The sequence below is a fragment of the Pseudophryne corroboree genome, chromosome 2, assembly GCF_028390025.1.
Source record: "Pseudophryne corroboree isolate aPseCor3 chromosome 2, aPseCor3.hap2, whole genome shotgun sequence".
NCBI classification, from domain to species: Eukaryota; Metazoa; Chordata; class Amphibia; order Anura; family Myobatrachidae; genus Pseudophryne; species Pseudophryne corroboree.
This window is the reverse complement of record NC_086445.1, coordinates 316,128,878-316,151,908: the sequence shown is the minus strand read 5'-3', so window position 1 is coordinate 316,151,908 and position 23,031 is coordinate 316,128,878. Positions and strand designations below refer to the sequence as shown.

The 23,031-nt window shown below is 44.3% G+C and overlaps 1 protein-coding gene across 10 annotated transcripts in view; it reads right to left on the bottom strand.

The window, feature by feature from the left end:
- The window catches only part of LMO7 (LIM domain 7), a 311,711-nt gene that overhangs the window by 196,665 nt on the left and 92,015 nt on the right, over window positions 1-23,031 (bottom strand). For all 10 annotated transcript variants that reach the window (XM_063952955.1, XM_063952957.1, XM_063952951.1 and 7 more), the window contains exon 3: window positions 4,533-4,603. In XM_063952955.1, the coding sequence (XP_063809025.1) occupies window positions 4,533-4,603 (71 nt within the window). The remainder of the gene's footprint in view (window positions 1-4,532; window positions 4,604-23,031) is intronic.

The window sequence follows — 23,031 nt, the reverse complement described above, 5'->3', positions numbered from 1 at the left end:
TACGTGGGCGACTGCCGTGATGTTGTCCCACTGGATCAATACCGGCTGACCTTGAAGCAGAGGTCTTGCTAAGCTTAGAGCATTGTAAATTGCTCTTAGCTCCAGTATATTTATGCGGAGAGAAGTCCCCAGACTTGATCACACTCCCTGGAAATTTTTTTCCCTGTGTGACTGCTCCCCAGCCTTTCAAGCTGGAATCCGTGGTCACCAGGACCCAGTCCTGAATGCATAACTGTGGCACTTTAGTAGATGAGCACTCTGCAGCCACCACAGAAGAGACACCCTTGTCCTTGGAGACAGGGTTATCCGCTGATGCATCTGAAGATGCGATCCGGACCATTTGTCCAGCAGATCCCACTGAAAAGTTCTTGCGTGAAATCTGCCGAATGGAATCGCTTCGTAAGAAGCCACCATTTTTCCCAGGACCCTTGTGCAATGATGCACTGACACTTTTCCTGGTTTTTGGAGGTTCCTGACTAGCTCGGATAACTCCCTGGCTTTCTCCTCCGGGAGAAACACCTTTTTCTGGACTGTGTCCAGAATCATCCCTAGGGACAGCAGACGTGTCGTCGGAGACAGCTGCGATTTTGGAATATTTAGAATCCACCCGTGCTGTCGTAGAACTACTTGAGATAGTGCTACTCCGACCTCCAACTGTTCTCTGGACCTTGCCCTTATCAGGAGATCGTCCAAGTAAGGGATAATTAAGACGCCTTTTCTTTGAAGAAGAATCATCATTTCGGCCATTACCTTGGTAAAGACCCGGGGTGCCGTGGACAATTCAAACGGCAGCGTCTGAAACTGATAGTGACAGTTTTGTACCACGAACCTGAGGTACCCTTTGTGAGAAGGGCAAATTTGGACATGGAGGTAAGCATCCTTGATGTCCAGGGACACCATATAGTCCCCTTCTTCCTGGTTCGCTATCACTGCTCTGAGTGACTCCATTTAGAATAGGTCTCACCGAGCAGTCTGGCTTCAGTACCACAATATAGTGTGGAATAATACCCCTTTACTTGTTGTAGGAGGGGTACTTTGATTATCACCTGCTGGGAATACAGCTTGTGAATTGTTTCCAATACTGCCTCCCTGTCGGAGGTAGACGTTGGTAAAGCAAACTTCAGGAACCTGCGAGGGGGAGACGTCTCGAATTTCCAATCTGTACCCCTGGTAATACTACTTGTAGGATCCAGGGGTCCACTTGCGAGTGAGCCCACTGCGTGCTGAAACTCTTGAGACGACCCCCCACCGCACCTGTTTGTACGGCCCCAGCGTCATGCTGAGGACTTGGCAGAAGCGGTGGAAGGCTTCTGTTCCTGGGAATGGGCTGCCTGCTGCAGTCTTCTTCCCTTACCTCTATCCCTGGGCAGATATTATGGGGACGAAAGGACTGAGGCTGAAAAGACTATGTCTTTTTCTGCTGAGATGTGACTTGGGGTAAAAAAGGTGGATTTTCTAGCTGTTGCCGTGGCCACCAGGTCCGATGGACCGACCCCAAATAACTCCTCCCCTTTATACGGCAATACTTCCATGTGCCGTTTGGAATCTGCATCACCTGACCACTGTCGTGTCCAGAAACATCGTCTGGCAGATATGGACATCGCACTTACTCTTGATGCCAGAGTTTTGCATATATAGAAATGCATCTTTTAAATGCTCTATAGTCAATAAAATACTGTCCCTGTCAAGGGTATCAATATTTCCAGTCAGGGAATCCGACCAAGCCACCCCAGCGCTGCCCATCCAGGCTGAGGCGATCGCTGGTCGCAGTATAACACCAGTATGTGTGTATATACTTTTTAGGATATTTTCCAACCTCCTATCAGTTGGCTCCTTGAGGGCGTCCGTATCTGGAGACGGTAACGCCACTTGTTTTTATAAGCGTGTGAGCGCCTTATCCACCCTAAGGTGTGTTTCCCAACGCGCCATAACTTCTGGCGGGAAAAGGTATACCGCCAATAATTTTCTATCGGGGGAAACCCACGCATCATCACACACTTCATTTAATTTATCTGATTCAGGAAAAACCACATGTAGTTTTTTCACACTCCACATAATACCCTTTTTTGTGGTACTTGTAGTATCAGAAATATGTAACATCTCCTTCATTGCCCTTAACAAGTAACGTGTGGCCCTAAAGGAAAATACGTTTGTTTCTTCACCGTCGACACTGGAGTCAGTGTCCGTGTCTGTGTCGACCGACTGAGGTAAAAGGACGTTTTAACGCCCCTGACGGTGTTTTAGACGCCTGGACAGGTACTAATTGGTTTGCCGGCCGTCTCATGTCGTCAACCGACCTTGCAGCGTGTTGACATTATCACGTAATTCCTTAAATAAGCCATCCATTCCGGTGTCGACTCCCTAGAGAGTGACATCACCATTACCGGCAATTGCTCCGCCTCCTCACCAACATCGTCCTCATACATGTCGACACACAAGTACCGACACACAGCACACACACACAGGGAATGCTCTGATAGAGGACAGGACCCCACTAGCCCTTTGGGGAGACAGAGGGAGAGTTTGCCAGCACACACCAAAAACGCTATATTATACAGGGACAACCTTTATATAAGTGTTTTTCCCTTATAGCATTTTAATATATATATACATATCGCCAAATAAGTGCCCCCCCTCTCTGTTTTAACCCTGTTTCTGTAGTGCAGTGCAGGGGAGAGCCTGGGAGCCTTCCCACCAGCCTTTCTGTGAGGGAAAATGGCGCTGTGTGCTGAGGAGAATAGGCCCCGCCCCCTTTTCGGCGGGCTTCTTCTCCCGTTTTTCTGAGACCTGGCAGGGGTTAAATACATCCATATAGCCTCCAGGGGCTATATGTGATGTATTTTTAGCCAGAATAAGGTATTATACATTGCTGCCCAGGGCGCCCCCAGCAACGCCCTGCACCCTCCGTGACCGTTGGTGTGAAGTGTGTGACAACAATGGCGCACAGCTGCAGTGCTGTGCGCTACCTTCATGAAGACTGAAAAGCCTTCTGCCGCCGGTTTCTGGACCTTCAATCTTCAGCATCTGCAAGGGGGGTCGGCGGCGCGGCTCCGGGACGAACCCCAGGGTGAGACCTGTGTTCCGACTCCCTCTGGAGCTAATGGTGTCCAGTAGCCTAAGAAGCCAATCCATCCTGCACGCAGGTGAGTTGAACTTCTCTCCCCTAAGTCCCTCGATGCAGTGAGCCTGTTGCCAGCAGGACTCACTGAAAATAAGAAACCTAAAAACTTTTTCTAAGCAGCTCCTTAAGAGAGCCACCTAGATTGCACCCTGCTCGGACGGGCACAAAAACCTAACTGAGGCTTGGAGGAGGGTCATGGGGGGAGGAGCCAGTACACACCACCTGATCCTAAAGCTTTAGTTTTGTGCCCTGTCTCCTGCGGAGCCGCTAATCCCCATGGTCCTGACGGAGTCCCCAGCATCCACTTAGGACGTCAGAGAAATTAAATTGAGGTACTAATTAAGTCACCTGTGCTCAAGCATGGATAACCTTAAAATTTGAACTGTAATGGAGTTTGAGAAAATCTTCTAGATCAATGAGAAGCAACATGATACACTTAAAGGACTGCAGGGAATATCCCTCTAACCTTCAAAAAGGCAGCACATTACTATTAATCTCAGTAATCTGTTAAAACAATATATATTCAATCCACGCTAAAGATACCTATTTGTAATATCACTTAACTGAAAATAAACAAGTGTTACAAGTTAAAAGGAAACAAATCTTATAATAAAGCAGGAAGAAGCTGGTGAGGGATTGGAAGGCCACATACAGTGTCTGTTCAATGCTGTAGACATATCAGGGGGCAATTAAATTCTAAGTGATGTATGTTGGGTGCTGGCATTACAACTATTTTGCACTTCAACACAAACATCGCAGATTTTCCTGTATGGGGTGTGGGGAACAATCTGCGATGCTGATCTACTGTTAAAATAGTGGTGAGGAGATCAGCTGTACACTGACGCTAACTGAATACCCTAATTAGAGTGTCAGACAAAGAATACACACCAAAAATGTAGGATCAGAGGATCTCATATTCAAAGACTAATATCTAGTTTAAAAGAAACCTGGAGAAAGTACTGCAAAGGTTTCTCAATATTACACGGATGGCTCATTTTGTGATGGGTCACTCAAGCAGCCTTTAGCAGAGTATTAATACATGCACCAATATACAGGCACTACTAGTGGAGTTCCTAAGAGTGCTAGCAGTAAGAGGAAAAGCCCTGCGGAAGTCCGTTCCATAAGATACATTATGACAAGTTTGTAAATACATAACAGCAGTACATGCTATGGAATTTATGTGCAATGAAGAACATTGTTACTCTGCATAGTTTTATTGGTGTGGCTCCAATGACAAACTACCATGCATTCCGTAGGGTGTGCTAACCAGGTAAAATTGTCTGCATGCTTCTAGTAGGCTTGGTGGGAAATCAATGTACTAATTTAATGTTGTGTGGTAGGCTTTACAGTATACACACCTTGTGTGTGATATAACTAACATGCAACTTCTGTCAACGGCTCTAATACTTACTCACTGAACAGTACTCCATTTTCAAGAGCAGAGCGAAAATCCTGGTTCCCAAAACTTTTACCAGTAACTTCCTAAAATATTGAAGGGGAGAAAAAAAAAAAAAAAGGATCAATATATGGAATGGTGCAAAATTATAACTAAAATGCATTATATATTGCAATATTTGTCTTCTTGTAGAAGATATATGCTTGCTCCTTGGTACATCACTGAATTGATTTCAAGTAATAACAGAACTAATATTTCAATTCTTGTGAGAAAAAGAATGGAATGTGTAACCTGTACCTTATCAGTCTTATAAACTGCATCTCCTGAAAATATTACAATATACTTCCTGACTGTAAATAAAGCAGTCTTGCTTTTTACCATTGGATTAGACCACAGGTTCTCAAACTCGGTCCTCAGGACCCCACACGGTGCATGTTTTCCAGGTCTCCTCACAGAATCACAAGTGAAATAATTTGCTCCACATGTGGACATTTTAAAATGTGTCAGTGAGTAATTAATACACCTGTGCACCTGCTGGGTTACCTGCAAAACATACACTGTGTGGGGTCCTGAGGACCGAGTTTGAGAACAACTGGATTAGACCATAGGTCTGCAAACTCGGTCCTCATCACCCCACACAGTGCATGTTTTGCAGGTCTCCTCACAGAATCACAAGTGAAATAATTAACTCCATCTGCAGACCTTTTAAAATGTGTCTATGAGAAATTAATACACCTGTGCACCTGCTGGGTTACCTGCAAAATATGCACTGTGTGGGGTAATGAGGACCGAGTTTGCAGACCTATGGATTAGACTAAAATGATGGTTATTCTAGCCAGTGTAGCATATAAAATAGTACAAATACACGTTAATTCACTCTGGTGGTAGCATTATAAAGGAACTGGATTAAAAATATTAAAAGATCGGAGACAAAATGATCCTATATAATAAATGGCTAACGCTACTCCTCCCCTCTATAAGGGTAATTCAACGGTTTTGAGCCACTAGATGGTGTTCAACGGAGCAATTCAATTGTTTCTCCATTTGGGTGCACACAGTTATCGGCGCGGACATTAACTACGTTACTGATAAAAAGCTTAAAGTATTTTTTCACTATTCTATTCTGCAGATTATCATGTTTATCATGATTATCATGAAGCTACTGTCAGGAGTGCTATAAAAAATAATAATAATAAAACAAAGCTATTCAAATTTAGTATTGAGTACAACTACTAGGACCTGTGCACGAAAAAGCTTTTAATTTAATAAAAACCTGCTTGTATTCGTGAATGCTCAATACATTCCATAGAGAAATCTAAAATCTGTTACACATCTCCAAAGCCTAGAGAAGTATAATCTGAGAAGCCTACATACGACTAAGCCATAGCGTACATGCTGCTACATAATAAAAATAAAAACATATAGGTTAAAAACTAAATAAAATCAATCCTGCCAAGGTATGGTATAGAAGATGAGGTGCACTAGACACTTTTTTTTTTTATTGACTTGCAGAAACACAATTTGCATAATCATTTTTTTCTGCAGCAAAATGCCTTTAACATTCCTCCACATTAAGATCCTGCAGCTCCTCCCTGTACTTATGAGACGCACCTTACACCTTTCAGTTGCAGTTCAACCAAACGTAATAAAAGCTTCCAAACGTACAAATTTACTACATGTAATAAAGACAGTTACGGCGAGAGATGCATCAAGCCTTGGAGAGAGACACAGTGGAGAAAGAAAGTACCAACCAATTCACTTCTGTCATTTATCAACACAGGCTGTAACATTGCAGTTAGAAGCTGATTGGTTGGTGCTCTCTCTACCCATTTTATCACTCTCTAATAGGCCCTACACACTGGCTGACATCACTCAAAGATATGAACGATCTCGTTCATTAATGAACGAGATACCGTTCATATCTTTGAGTGTGGAGGCACAAGCGATAAACAGTGCGCGGCCCCGCGCTTGTTCATCGCTGGTGCCCCGTCGGCTGTGCATGCAGGCCAATATGGACGATCTCGTCCATATTTGCCTGCACTGCTACGGAGCCGGGTGACAGGGGGAGTGAAGAAACTCCGTCACTGCCCCCCGCCGCCAGGTCGCCCGTATCCGCTGTTGGGCAGCTCGGCGGCGGATCGACCAATGTGTAGGGCCCTTAAGTCTTGATACATCTCCCCAATAGTATGCTCTACTCTGGTCATTAACTGAAAACCTTGGTAAGGCAGCACTGAGTAGTATTTTACAAGAAAAACAGACAAGTTTAAATAAAGGGTATGGTTCCAAAGTAGGTGTAGGTTGGACTTCCATGTGACTTTTAGTTTCTACCAGGAAACGCACCACCCGGCAATACAATGCAACCACCATTCATATGATTTACCAAACATAGTATGTACTTGTTTAGTTATTATTTGTTTTTATGTATGGTTTGTCACATTCATTGGCACAGGCACACAAATTGCTAACGGTTAATTTAAAAAAAACAAAAACAAATGTAGACCTCAAATTTGAGTCTTAACTACTTGAGACCAAGTGCATAAGACAGTAAAGCTGTACATTTTATGTAAACTGTGACCATTAATCCAGAAACTAGCTGCAATGTGGTCATTAATACATTAAATTAAAATTGCTCAACAAACACAACAAATGAAGGTGGGGCACGGGAAGGTTTGAAATGACTGTGAATTGTGAAACTATTTACTTTACCTCCTTATCTAATCCTGGAAGGCGTTGCAATCATTACCCTCACATAACAGCAGAGGATAGAGGCAAAACACATGGGAGCCCATGAGGAAGGTGTCTTTACACCGAAACAATATAGTCGACAGATGATACTATGACATCAAGGAAGGGTGATTATGCTTAGCCCTGACTGCTAATGAATTTGAGATGATCTCTATGCCATATTGAGATATTTTTTTTTAACTTTTTTTATGATGTCTCATTGGTGAATTAAAACATTTCTGCATATACTTTATATACACATACACACATATACCTGTATATGTAATAAAACTGTAAGGGCTTTTTTTTAATTATTATTATTGTTAGAAATACACTTCTAGGGACTGTTTAAGAACTATAGAGACACAAAGAAAAAAAAAACCCCACTGTAGGTTTTGTCTGTTCATACCGGCATCACGAAAAAATAGTGGATGAATTTGGATGGTGTTTTCACTTTTAATATAGCTTAGTGAACTAGAAAGAAACTGAGGTGTGTATTACCTCGATGCAGGGCCGAAACTAGGAGTTTTGTCACCCGGGGCGAGACATTAACTTGACGCCCCCCCGAGCATTCAACTGTGAGTATATATATATATATTCCATAAGGGCAAAGGGGATAGCTATAAATTTTCACACTTTTTTTATTTTTTATTTATTTGGGCTACAGATGAAGAAAAAAATAGAATAACTCACACATTGATACATAAAATCACACCCCTAAACACATTCACGCACACATACATTCACTTACATACATACGTACATATAATCACACACCTGTATAAATACATATGGGTCGGGGCTGTTTCGCCGACAGTCAGCACCCCGACACTGGGATCCCAGCCGTGAAATGGTGCCGGCGGGGTGGGGGGCGAGTGCAACGACTGTTCTATTCTCACAGGTTCTACTCCCTCGCCACACTTTCTATTCCCATCCTATGGGTGTCATGGACACCCACGAGTGGGAATAGTCCCTGTTAGTCGGCATGCCGACTGTCGGGATGTTCAGGGGGCGTGATGTAGGTGCTGGTATTGTGACCGGCGGTCAGGAGACATAACTACATCCCATACATATATAGTGACACATATACATACAGTGACACACGAGCACCCATACACCTATTCACATACAGTCACACATTCATACACACATTGTATATAGTAGTCACACACACATACACTGCCCCTTCCTTAAGTCATACTCACTATTTAGGCTGTGCTGCTCTCTTCTCCTCCTCCTCTCTCCCATGCTGAGGGCTGGCTGGCATGACACTGTGTACAGTGCCGTTTAGCCCCGCCCCCTTTTCGGACCACAGGGTGCTTCTTTTCCAGTGCAGCACTGCAATGCACTGGCAGGGAGTGAGTGGAGGGGGTAACTTGTCCCCTGTGCCCACTCTTAATCCTGCTCTGCCGATCACACGCTGCAAAGATAAAACTGAAAGTAAACTATAGCTCCCGGCAGCAAGGGCTGCTGGGAGATGTAGTTTATTTTCAGCGATGCGGTGTGCTCGGCTTCATAGACGGCAAGGTAGCGTCTAGTTTTTCCCCCCTAGGCGGCACTGGCTCTAAGTCAGAGAATGCTGCCGCATAGGGAGGGGCTTTTGGGGGGGGGACTGAAATGTCAGTCTCCGCGCCCTCTCCAATGCGGCGCCCTGGTCACATGCCTCCCTAGCCCCCCCAAGTTTCGGCCATGCCTCGATGTGAAATCAGGGAGAGAAGCAGTAAAGGAAAAAACAAACGCTTGACTCAGTGCTCCGCTCAAGCTTCTGCGGAACTTAAGTTATACAAATGAACCAGACTTAAAGTGACTGCTCTGCAGAGGAACCTAATTGAGGCAGAGATTCTAACGGGATGTGGCGCATGCGAGACTACATAAATACCACGTACACCCCTTATGCCCAACAATTATCTTTTTCAATTAAAGTGCCTGCATTTTCCTGTAAGTGCCTGCTTCGCTATGACCATCAACAAGTTGCAGAGGCAAACGCTCATGGCTGCAGGTGTAGATCTGAGGACCAGCTGTTTCTCCCATGGGCAGCTTTACGTGACTTGCTCAAGAGTTAGTAGCCCCAAGCATCTTTTTGTGTTAATCCGATGCAAACTCTGCAAATACTGTTTACAAAGAAATTTTGTATCGATGTATACATTGTAATATATGCATCACATTATTAGGTGGCACTAATGTCTTTGTAAAATTAGTTCCCAGATATTCACGCAACCAATCAATATATTGTACACACATACAAAGTATGTATAAATATAGGCATAGCTATCTTAAGGATAGTTGGGAAGTAGGCAGTACGGAAAAAGTGTAGTTGCAGGAAAAAAATGTTTTAGCCAACCATAGACCATATATTATCAGAATCAGCTCTAATGTCTCATCATCAATTAATCCATTGAAGGGGGAAAGAGAGAAGAAGAAGAAAAAAAAAAAGTGATCAGGTCATTGATCTCTGCCAAGAAAAAGAACATTATAAGGCTTATGCATTAAAGTATTCAAACCCTGCACTATGGGCAAGTACTGTAAACAAAAAATGTCTTTAATGACTTGGAGCATATGTCCTCACTGTCATCTATGACTGCATTACTTTCTGCAGGGTGTGAATGTGAAAGAGGTGCTGTCTCCCAGTCAGGTCACATTTCTATTACGCCAACAAATGCTCACATAGTTTACACAGTAATCACCTTGTAAAAGATATACTATAGCGTGTTCTCAATAATCTCATTAGTGTATAAAGAAGGGAATTAGTGGGGTTTGCATGGCATTACACTGTGGGCTAGCTGTACAATATAATACATTCGTCTTTTGTGCAACATTACTGAGTTAAGGAGAAAAAAAAAATTTGTTGATGAATAAAAGAAGCATGCTTACATTTCTGAAATACCTAGTTATGATTAATGTAGTTTTCGTTAGTATTTACTAAGGTATGAAAAACACAACTTAACTAAAATACCTTAGGGCTATGCTATGTCCTTTGTTGCACTTTAGGTGCTGTGAAGGCTCCAACAACCCAGAATTGCACTAATCGCCCGTACTAAGGCCGCATACCCAGTAATAGTTTTTTCTGGCACATTTTTACTATGAAATTCGCATATGAAACTTGTTTGACATTTTTACTAGTGTCAAAAAGATCACAGTAGGTATACAAACTTGCTGCACTTATTTTTATGCAGTATCCACAAAATAATATCCATATATATATATATATTTTTTTTTAATCAAGACTGATTTTTACACACACACACAGTCACTCATACACATACAATGTGTGTGTTTGTGAGAATAGACCGATACATAGATAGGCAGAACTCCAAGACTTTCAAAAAGTGAACAAACTTTAGTGTTAAATCATCAACGTTTCAGGGCGTTTAACCCCATCATATACACACACACACACATACATACATACATACATATATACACCAAGCAGTCTGCGGCATATCACAATTAAAGACAATATAAATGTAAAACGCTGGTGCCCTTCAGGTACAGCGGGATATATTCCTGCAGCAATGTATATTGTGGAACTTTCGGCGGCATTCTGAGAAGGTAAAAACACGACGGAAGCTTGTACTTCTTGTAGTCAATAAATATATTTGTGTGTGTACTTTACTGATAGTTTTGCCAATCTTAAATCCAAAATACAACCATCCCTTACACAAGTCACTGCAAAAACCCTAATCCATGCTCTCATTATCATCTACCACACTGATTTATTGTAATAGTCTTCTTTACTGATAGACAAAAGTGATCAGTAGCCCAAGGCGCAAACACACCTATGCAGCCACTTGAGGATGATAAGGCCACTTCACCCTTATACAAATGCAATAACAGAAAAGAAGAAATCCACAAGTAAAGGCGCTCAGTGTTGTCTCACTTATACCACATTGACAAAGTATACTTAGTGTCCAAATAAGGATCAAATCAGTCCCACAGGTGAGAAAGTCCTTTCTTAAAATCCTCTGTTAACGCTCCCACCGTGAAGGCCTCTGTTTCCAGTAGTCACTCAAGATGAAAAATAAAAACAATAAAAGATCATGGTGCAGTACGTCTCAAACTTCTTTCACACAATGGCAGATAAAGATGCTAGAGAACCAATGCGTACCCCACTCACAATGTGTAAGGTGTCTATCCTCATATAAAGGTATCTTTAGTTATGGTACAGATGTGGCAATTCTTGTCAAATTATGCGTACCATACTCACTTCTCCAAAGGCGGTACTCCTCACATCACGGTTTCTTTAGATATTCCATGCCGGATCCCTCCTCATTCAAAGAAAGGAATATATACTGATATAAAAGGCTTTTATTAAAAAATATATATATAGGCAATAACCATATGTAAAGCCTCAACTGATATCGATGCTGTTAACAGGTATAGCCGTTGGCCGAAAATGGCAAATTCCCTGTCTGGTGTTATGACATCAATTACAGAGGGGAAAAACAAAAATGGATATGCCTAAAAGCACTCTTCCTACGCGTTTCTACCCTCTGGGGGTCTTTATCAAGGAAATAAAGACCCCAGAGGGTAGAAACGCGTAGGAAAGTGCTTTTAGGCATATCCATTTTTGTTTTTCCCCTCTGTAATTGATGTCATAACACCAGACAGGGAATTTGCCGTTTTCGGCCAACGGCTATACCTGTTAACAGCATCGATATCAGTTGAGGCTTTACATATGGTTATTGCCTATATATTTTTTTTTTAATAAAAGCCTTTTAAATCAGTATATATTCCTTTCTTTGAATGAGGAGGGATCCGGCATGGAATATCTAAAGAAACCGTGATGTGAGGAGTACCGCCTTTGGAGAAGTGAGTATGGTACGCATAATTTGACAAGAATTGCCACATCTGTACCATAACTAAAGATACCTTTATATGAGGATAGACACCTTACACATTGTGAGTGGGGTACGCATTGGTTCTCTAGCATCTTTATCTGCCATTGTGTTAAAGAAGTTTGCGACGTACTGCACCATGATCTTTTATTGTTTTTATTTTTCATCTTGAGTGACTACTGGAAACAGAGGCCTTCACGGTGGGAGCGTTAACAGAGGATTTTAAGAAAGGACTTTCTCATCTGTGGGACTGATCTGATTCTTATTTGGACACTAAGTATACTTTGTCAATCTGGTATAAGTGAGACAACACTGAGCGCCTTTACTTGTGGATTTCTTCTTTTCAGTCATCTTTACTGGTCTCAGCAAAATTAGACTCTCACCACTACAATCCATTCTAAATGCAGCTGCGACGCTAATCTTCCTCACTAGACATTCATCATCTACAGATCCGCACTGTCAGACCCTCCATTGGTTACCTGTATTCTACTGTATTCAACATAGAATATTTTTACTCACACACACAAGGTCATTAACCAAACTAGACAAACGTACATTTCTTTGCTTATCTCAAAATCTCACAACCAGATTTGTTCGCTCATCACAAGATCTACGTCTCTCATCCACACTCCTTATTCGCTCCCACTCACGACTGCAGGAGTTTCCTCAGGCTGAACCCACTCTGGAATACCCTCCCATGCATAATAAAACACCCCTCTAGTCTCCAAACCTTCAAGCGTTCCCTGAAAACTCACTTCTTTAGGCAAGCTTACTAAATTCCAGAACCACCTACATAACCTTCATAAAAAACTTTCCTATCCAATTACATCCTCACTGTACAGTCCACACATAGCCTCCACATATTTTCTCTCTCTTTACTTTACTTTCCTATCCTCCTGACCACAGGCCAATATTGCTGTGGGACCATATCATATAGCCCACCAAGAACCTTTGCAATCTACTGGGCCATTATGCAATAGATAACATCTATTGTTAAATGCCTATTTCCCTATCGATTGTAAGCTTGCGAGCAGGGCCTTCCTACCTCTAGGATTGTCTGTTATTACTCAGTTCATATCACTGTTATTTCCAATTACAAAGCACAATGAAAGAAACTTAATAAAAAACATAAGAGGCAGAGATAGAAGAGGAATACGAAACATGCCCTATATGTAAAAAAAAATTAAAAAAAATGTCATAGTGCAGACAATAACTAATAAGGGTTCTCATCATTTCAAAGAGGGGACTTTCCTTAAATTAATAAATGCCAGGATGAGGGAGATCTTCCACCATCTCTGGCCCTTTCGTTTTCTCTAGTGCCTGAACACAGTGATCAGCCAATTAAGTCTATGAGTGCACCTAGTTGGAAAGAGGGGACACCCCTCTTTCAAATGAGGGTGCCCTCCGCTTTCTATGTACCACAAGTGCATTTCCTACCTCTCACATCCAGACCTTGTATCATGGAAAAAATTTCTGTACGGACGGATGTTATAAAGCACCATTGCCACAGACACCACCAGTAAGAACTGGTTGGGAGAAGGTATTTTTTTTTTTTTCTTGTTTGTTTAAATCTCCTAGCACTTCATTTTAATTCTCTTTCACTCTCTTTTAAAACTATTGCTGAACGAGAACAAAAAAAATGAATTAAAATACATTTTTGCATTCTGTCATCAGCATCTGGAGCTGTACTACTGCAATCTCTGTTAAAACAGGTGGCTCTTACCAAAGGTGGTTACCTCTGGTAATAGCAGGATTATCGCTTATAGTAACACATTGATAAGGTGAATCCTGGTAAAAACTAGTTCTTTTTTCTCCGTTTAATAAATAGGAGCCTACGGGGTATATGCAATTGTGGTCGAATTCCCGAAAATGTCGAAAAACGGGACTTTTTCGATAAAAAAAAAATTCGACAATGCAATTCAGTACTTTTCGTCAAAAAAACGGACTTTTCAAATTCGACTTTTGGAAATTCGACATTTGACAAATTCGACATTTCTGCAATGGTACAAATGCGGCTTTTCGACAAAAGTACATTCAATTGAAGAATGTAAATTCGACAACAGTGCTTTTCGTCAGTAAATTCGTCATTTTCAATCCGCCTCACTTTGCTGGCGGAATGTAAAAAAAAAATTTAAAAACATGATTTTTTTTGTTTTGTTTTTTATTGCTAATAGCATATCTATTTATATTAGAAGGGATTAGGTACTTGGTTTGTCTATTTAGGAGGCACAAGTATTTATATATTTTTTAAAATATATATATATATATATATATATATATATATATATATATTATTTTTTTTTAAATGGAATGGGTTAAAAATAAGAAAAAAAAATGCGTGGGGTCCCCCCTCCTAAGCATAACCAGCCTAGGGCTCTTTGAGCCGGTCCTGGTTGCAAAAATACGGGGGGGGGAAAATGACAGGGGATCCCCCGTATTTTAACAACCAGCACCGGGCTCTGCGCCTGGTCCTGGTGCAAAAAATACGGGGGACAAAAAGAGTAGGGGTCCCCATTATTTTTTGTACCAGCACCGGGCTCCACTAGCTGGACAGATAATGCCACAGTCGGGGGACACTTTTATACCGCTCCCTGCGGCCGTGGCATTAAATACTGAACTAGTCACCCCTGGCCGGGGTACCCTGGAGGAGTGGGGACCCCTTCAATAAAGGGGTCCCCCCCAGCCACCCAAGGGCCAGGGGTGAAGCCCGAGGCTGTCCCCCCCATCCAAGGGCTGCGGATGGGGGGCTGATAGCCTTGTTGAAAATGAAAGAATATTGTTTTTTGCAGAAGAACTGCAAGTCCCAGCAAGCCTCCCCCGCAAGTTGTTACTTGGAGAACCACAAGTACCAGCATGCGGGGGGGAAACGGGCCAGCTGGTACCTGTAGTTCTTCTGCAAAAAAAATACCCAAATAAAAACAGGACACGCACACCGTGAAAATACAACTTTATTTCACACATGCCGACACATACATACTTACCTATGTTGACACGCCGACTGCCACGTCTCCAATGTCGAAGAATCCGGGGTACCTGAAAATAAAATTATACTCACCTAAATCCAGTGTCCTGTGATATTTGTAATCCACGTACTTGGCAAAAAAAAAAAAAACGCATACCCGATCCACACGGACTGAAAGGGGTCCCATGTTTACACATGGGACCCCTTTCCCCGAATGCTGAGACCCCGTGACTCCTGTCACAGAGGGTCCCTTCAGGCAATCAGGGAGCGCCACGTCCTGGCACTCTCCTGATTCCCTATGCGCGTCTGAGCTGGCAGACAGCGCATCGCACAGCACCTCCATTAGTTTCAATGGTGGGAACTTTGCGGTCAGCGGTGGGGTTACCCGCGGTCAGCCGCTGACCGCGGGTGACCTCACCGCTGACCTCAAAGTTCCGACCATTGAAGATAATGGAGGGGGCTGTGTGATGCGCGTCTGACAGCTCAGACACGCATACAGCCAATCAGGAGAGTGCCACGACGTGGCGCTCCCTGATTGGCTGAAGGGACTTTCTGTGACAGGAGTCACGTGGGGGTCTCTGCATTTCAGTCCGTGTGGATCGGGTATGCATTTTTTTTTTTTTGCCAAGTACGTGGATTACAAATATCACAGGACACTGGATTTAGGGGAGTATAATTTTATTTTCAGGTACCCCGGATTCTTCGACATTGGAGACGTAGCAGTCGGCGTGTCAACATAGGTAAGTATGTGTCGGCATGTGTGAAATAAAGTTGTATTTTCACTGTGTGCGTGTCCTGTTTTTATTTGGGTATTTTTTTTGCAGAAGAACTACAGGTACCAGCTGGCCCGTTTCCCCCCCGCATGCTGGTACTTGTGGTTCTCCAAGTAACAGCTTGCGGGGGAGGCTTGCTGGGACTTGCAGTTCTTCTGCAAAAAACAATATTCTTTCATTTATTTTCAACAAGGCTATCAGCCTCCTCTCCGCAGCCCTTGGATGAGGGGGGGGGGGGGGGGGGGGACAGCCTCGGGCTTCACCCCTGGCCCTTGGGTGGCTGGGGGGAGGATCCCTTGATTGAAGGGGTCCCCACTCCTCCAGGGTACCCCGGCCAGGGGTGACTAGTTGGGTATTTAATGCCACGGCCGCAGGGAGCGGTATAAAAGTGTCCCCCGGCTGTGGCATTATCTGTCCAGCTAGTGGAGCCCGGTGCTGGTACAAAAAATACAGGGGACTCCTACTCTTTTTGTCCCCCGTATTTTTTGCACCAGGACCAGGCGCAGAGCCCGGTGCTGGTTGTTAAAATACGGGGGATCCCCTGTCATTTTTTTTCCCCGTATTTTTGCAACCAGGACCGGCTCAAAGAGCCCGAGGCTGGTTATGCTTAGGAGGGGGTACCCCCACGCAATTTTTTTTCGGGTTTTTTACTGTTTTTTGTACCATCTGAAAAGTCGATTCAAAATCCGTCAATTGGTCCGTTTTTCGACAGCGGGACTGTCGAAGCCGTTTTTTATTGAATATGTCGAATTCCGGCACCCGCCGGCCGGAATTCGACGGTCGAATTGTGTCGAATTTAAAAACGGGCGAAAAATGACCTCAATTCGCCCGGAATTGCATATACCCCTAAATGTTTGATCATTTCCTTTACTGAAGTTTCTGCATACAGTGAGATTTTACTGTATCCCAACGGGAATATGCACTCTTCAGTAATTTTATTCAATATATCATGTGAATTGTAGGATTAGACAAACTGCCAACATGCCCTATAATCAGAACAGTTCTTATATATTTTTCAAGATTTGTGTCTGGATGTCAACAGGTCCAATGCAATCAAATGTGCATGGTAAACTGAAATATCTGACCAGATTATAAGGGATCACATTGAAGTCCACTGAAATTCTGTATTATAAACTGAACAAGCAAAGTGTAGCTATTCTACTAAGCACATGCACTGAAAAGATCTTTCTGCTCTATTAAAGCAAAATTGTTATTGCATACCACACTAGGCACAGGTTGGAGGCCAGACAACAGGATTCTGCACTAAGATCCTATACCTTATACCTAGAATAATTCATAGGAGAGTTAAATCACAATTCATTGCATCAGAAATAAATAGATTGATGACCTTTCATATGGGAAGGTGAAAACAATCAGCTATAAAACCCAACACAAACCAGGGAAACATACTCATGAGAAAGCAGCTAGACATCATAAAAATGCCTTAAATTGTTCGGTTAGTAATAAAACAAAACTCACTGGAGAAAAAGTCAAAGTCCTGCCCACGTTAACCCTATGTGCATCAGGCTGGGGACTTACAATACCAGATGCGAATAGGCATAGAAATCTAATGCTCACGCATCGAATTTTATGGGTGAGAGCGATATTGTATTTTATGCAATTGTGAGATACTGTGATACTACGGTCAATGAATGCTCCCTGTGCGAGACTTTTTACCAGACCCACGATGATATAACCTATCCCAGGCATAGCTGTTGGGTTAATCAGATTAGCAGTGTTTCACTTACAGAGTACAATACAAAGGCATGCTTTCAGTTTGTCCCACTTTTGAAAAGCACTGTTCAGGTCCTGATGTTCCCAGAAACCAAACAAATGCTTAGTATCTAGATCGGAATGCCATAGGCGTATATGATATCCATTGACACAAGTTACCTATATGCACACAAATTAGCCATTTATAGCTTATTACATGAACCCCCGATTGTGCAGTTCTCATGGATTTCTCCTTGCAGCTCCTGAAGCTGCAAGGAAAAGTACAGCCTCAGGGACTCACTCGTGGGTGTATCCCTGCTAATTAGATCAGGCCAGCACGGTAATTGAATATGGCCCTAGACTATGTCACACAACAGCCAAAACAAGCTGTAAAGCCCTTATTTTGCTAAACCTACACTACACTTCTTTCATACCGTATATAACATACATGTTTGTGCTGCAAGTAAAATATTTTCAAGTAGGATAAACAATATTGGTAACGGATGAATTTGTGAGGATTTTTTTTATTGTTTATTGTATTTCATATCTTTTTAGTCATTATATCTCCACATATTGCTCATTCCCCATTGTAACCGATTTAGTGTTCCAAGATGGCTGCCTCACCTAGTACTTTTGTGGGGTTTGGTTTGTTTAGAATGTAGACAAAATAGTCCCAGTACCGCAGCAGCTTCAAATACCTTCTCTGGCAGCATTTTATGTCCCAATGGTCAGCTGATGCAGAGTTCCAACACTCACGGATAAAAGGAATCCAGCAGCGACTGCATTGACCCTTATCCCTAACCCTCCGTCCTGCAGCCTAACCCTAACACTACGCTCGTGTTGACATTTCTGATGCTGCCATTTCTGATACCATGTTCCGTGTCGACATTTAAACAAGGTCAACGCTTTTGACATTGTAATCTCAACATGTTAACTATGCGACACTAGGAAGAGAGAAAAGGAAAGAAAGTCAAGAAAGGCTAAAACCACGAAAAAAGTGGATCCCATAAGGGTCCATCAAATGTGCAAACTGATGGGAAGGTGATCCCAAGAGAATGAAAGGGTGTTTCCATGTGGTTAGAGGTATGGACAAAACCATGTGTAACCCGTGGAGGCGGAGGGCAAATCAGGGTCAGAAAAAGACTTCTGGTGGCCCCAGGGCAACAATGTTGTGGGGATCCCTACCATTAAAACACTTTCACCACCTGCCCCCGCCTCTGCCTGCATGCAAGGCCCGCTGGGTGTCTGTCAGGAGCCACTGTGTCCCTTCAGCAATAAGTATTACAGAATGTCTCAGGGGGTCACCTCTGCTTCCATGCAGGGCCTTACAGGGTGTAATCAGAAGCGCATAGAAGGAGTTACAGTAGCACAGCTCTGCTCCTTCCCTCCTCTCCTAGAAAAGACAGTGAGCAGAGGAGGACGCGGCGCCAAGTCGAGCATCCTGTACGGGTTCGTATAGCACTTACGTCAAAAGAGTGCGGTGCCGAGGGCAAGGCAGAGAGGGTGCAGAGCTGGCGCTGTTAGATGCTGCCAGCAGCCAGAGTGAGACAGAGAGGAGCTACTGCTTTGGACAGACACACAAACGCAGGAGAAGTGATGCCAGCGAAGAGCTACTGAACAAAACTCCTCCGCTCCTTGGTGACAGTGACCACTGCTGGGAGCCAGCGCTCTGCTACTGTTCCCCAGCACAAGTAAGTGACAGCTTTCACCACCATTGCTAGAGCCGGACAAGCTCAACTGAGCTGGGCAGATGTATTAACCTGAAGAAGGGATGTAGAAGGGATAAAGCAGTGTTAACCGCAAGGTGATAATGCACCAGCCAATCGTTACAGATTTGAAAAAAGGGGAATTTAATACCTAACTGTAATTCCTTTTCTCGTAGTCCGTAGTGGAAACTGGGAATTGAAGATTACCATGGGGTATAGATTGGGTATACTGGAGCCTGGCACCTTAAGAAAATAAGATTTTACTTACCGGTAAATCTATTTCTCGTAGTCCGTAGTGGATGCTGGGGACTCCGTAAGGACCATGGGGAATAGACGGGCTCCGCAGGAGACATGGCACTTTAAGAAAGAAATTGGATACTGGTGTGCTCTGGCTCCTCCCTCTATGCCCCTCCTCCAGACCTCAGTTAGAGAAACTGTGCCCGGAAGAGCTGACAGTACAAGGAAAGGATTTTGGAATCCAGGGCAAGACTCATACCAGTCACACCAATCATACCGTATCACTCGTGATAAATTTACCCAGTTAACAGTGTGAACAACAATAGCGCATCAGATCAACCCGATGCAACTATAACATAACCCTCATGTAAGCAATAACTATATACAAGCATTGCAGAAAAAAGTCCGCACTTAGGACATGCGCCCAGCATCCACTATGGACTACGAGAAATAGATTTACCGGTAAGTAAAATCTTATTTTCTCTAACGTCCTAGTGGATGCTGGGGACTCCGTAAGGACCATGGGGATTATACCAAAGCTCCCAAACGGGCGGGAGAGTGCGGATGACTCTGCAGCACCGAATGAGCAAACACAAGGTCCTCCTCAGCCAGGGTATCAAACTTGTAGAAATTTGCAAAAGTATTTGAACCTGACCAAGTAGCTGCTCGGCAAAACTGTAATGCCGAGACCCCTCGGGCAGCCGCCCAAGAAGAGCCCACCTTCCTTGTGGAATGGGCTTTTACTGATTTTGGCTGCGGCAATCCTGTCGCAGAATGAGCCTGCTGAATCGTGTTACAGATCCAGCGAGCAATAGTTTGCTTTGAAGCAGGAGCACCCAGCTTGTTGGGTGCATACAGGATAAACAGTGACTCAGTTTTCCTGACTCTAGCCGTTCTGGCTACATAAACCTTCAAAGCCCTGACCACATCTAGTAACTCGGAATCCTCCAAGTCACGAGTAGCCACAGGCACCACGATAGGTTGGTTCATATGAAAAGATGACACCACTTTTGGCAGAAATTGCGGACGGGTCCGTAATTCTGCCCTGTCCATATGGAAAACCAGATACGGGCTTTTATATGTGACAAAGCCGCTAATTCTGACACACGCCTAGCTGAAGCCAAGGCTAATAGCATGACCACTTTCCACGTGAGAAATTTTAACTCCACGGTTTTGAGTGGCTCAAACCAGTGTGACTTCAGGAAACTCAACAGCACGTTAAGATCCCAAGGTGCCACTGGAGGCACAAAAGGGGGCTGAATATGCAGCACTCCCTTCACAAACGTCTGGACTTCAGGAAGAGAAGCCAGTTCTTTTTGAAAGAAAATGGATAGGGCCGAAATCTGGACCTTAATGGAACCCAATTTAAGGCCCAAAGTCACTCCCGACTGTAGGAAGTGAAGGAAACGGCCCAGCTGGAATTCCTCCGTAGGGGCATTCCTGGCCTCACACCAAGCAACATATTTTCGCCATATACGGTGATAATGTTTAGCCGTCACGTCCTTCCTAGCCTTTATCAGCGTAGGAATGACCTCATCCGGAATGCCTTTTTCTGCTAGGATCCGGCGTTCAACCGCCATGCCGTCAAACGCAGCCGCGGTAAGTCTTGGAACAGACAGGGCCCCTGTTGCAACAAGTCCCGTCTTAGAGGCAGAGGCCATGGGTCCTCTGTGAGCAGTTCTTGCAACTCTGGATACCAAGTCCTTCTTGGTCAATCCGGAACAATGAGTATTGTTCTCACTCCTCTTTTTCTTTAATTCTCAGCACCTTGGGTATGAGAGGAAGAGGAGGAAATACATAGACCGACTGGAACACCCACGGTGTCACTAGAGCGTCTACAGCTATCGCCTGAGGGTCTCTTGACCTGGCGCAATATCTCTGTAGCTTTTTGTTGAGGCGGGATGCCATCATGTCTACTTGTGGCAGTTCCCACCGACTTGCAATCTGCGTGAAGACTTCTTGATGAAGTCCCCACTCTCCCGGGTGGAGGTCGTGCCTGCTGAGGAAGTCTGCTTCCCAGTTGTCCACTCCCGGAATGAACACTGCTGACAGTGCGCTTACGTGATTCTCTGCCCAGCGAAGAATTCTGGTGGCTTCCGCCATCGCCACCCTGCTCCATGTGCCGCCTTGGCGGTTTACATGAGCCACTGCGGTGATGTTGTCTGACTGAATCAGCACCGGTCGGTCGCGAAGCAGGGTCTCTGCTTGTCGTAGGGCGTTGTATATTGCCCTTAGTTCCAGGATGTTGATGTGAAGACAAGTCTCCTGACTTGACCACAGACCTTGGAAATTTCTTCCCTGTGTGACTGCTCCCCACCCTCGGAGGTTTGCGTCCGTGGTCACCAGGACCCAGTCCCGAATGCCAAATCTGCGGCCCTCGAGAAGGTGAGCACTCTGCAGCCACCACAGGAGAGACACCCTGGCCCTGGGGGATAGGGTGATCAGCCGATGCATTTGTAGATGTGATCCGGACCACTTGTCCAACAGATCCCACTGAAAGGTCCTCGCATGGAACCTGCCGAAGGGAATGGCCTCGTATGAGGCCACCATCTTTCCCAGGACTCGCGTGCAGTGATGCACCGACACCTGTTTTGGTTTTAATAGGTCTCTGACCAATGTCATGAGCTCCTGAGCCTTCTCCATCGGGAGATAAACCCTCTTCTGGCCTGTGTCCAGAATCATGCCCAGGAAGAGCAGACGAGTCGTAGGAATCAACTGCGACTTCGGAATATTCAGAATCCAGCCGTGCTGTTGTAATACTTCCCGAGAGCGTGCCACGCTGATCAGCAACTGCTCTCTGGACCTCGCCTTTATGAGGAGATCATCCAAGTATGGGATAATTGTGACTCCTTGCCGTCGCAGGAGCACCATCATTTCCGCCATTACCTTGGTAAATATTCTCGGTGCCGTGGAGAGACCAAACGGCAACGTCTGGAATTGGTAAGGACAATCCTGTACCACAAATCTGAGGTACTCCTGATGAGGTGGATAAATGGGGACATGAAGGTAAGCATCCTTTATGTCCAGAGACACCATAAAATCCCCCTCCTCCAGGCTTGCGATGACCGCTCTGAGCGATTCCATCTTGAACTTGAACCTTTTCAGGTATATGTTCAGGGATTTTAAATTCAATATGGGTCTGACCGAACCGTCCGGTTTCGGTACCACAAACATGGTCGAATAGTAACCCCTTCCAGGTTGAAGGAGGGGAACCTCTACCACCACCTGCTGAAGATACAATTTGTGAATTGCAGCTAACACTATTTCCCTCTCTAAGGGGGAAGCTGGCAGGGCCGATTTGAGGTAACGGTGAGGGGGCATCTCTTCGAATTCCAGCTTGTATCCCTGAGACACAATCTCTATAGCCCAGGGATCCACCTGGGAGTGAACCCACTTGTGGCTGAAATTTCAGAGACGCGCCCCCACCGGGCCTAGCTCCGCCTGTGGAGCCCCAGCGTCATGCGGTGGATTTAGTGGAGGCCGGGGAGGACTTCTGTTCCTGGGAACTAGCTGTATTATGCAGCTTTTTTCCTCTACCCCTGCCTCTGGCAAGAAAGGACGCAC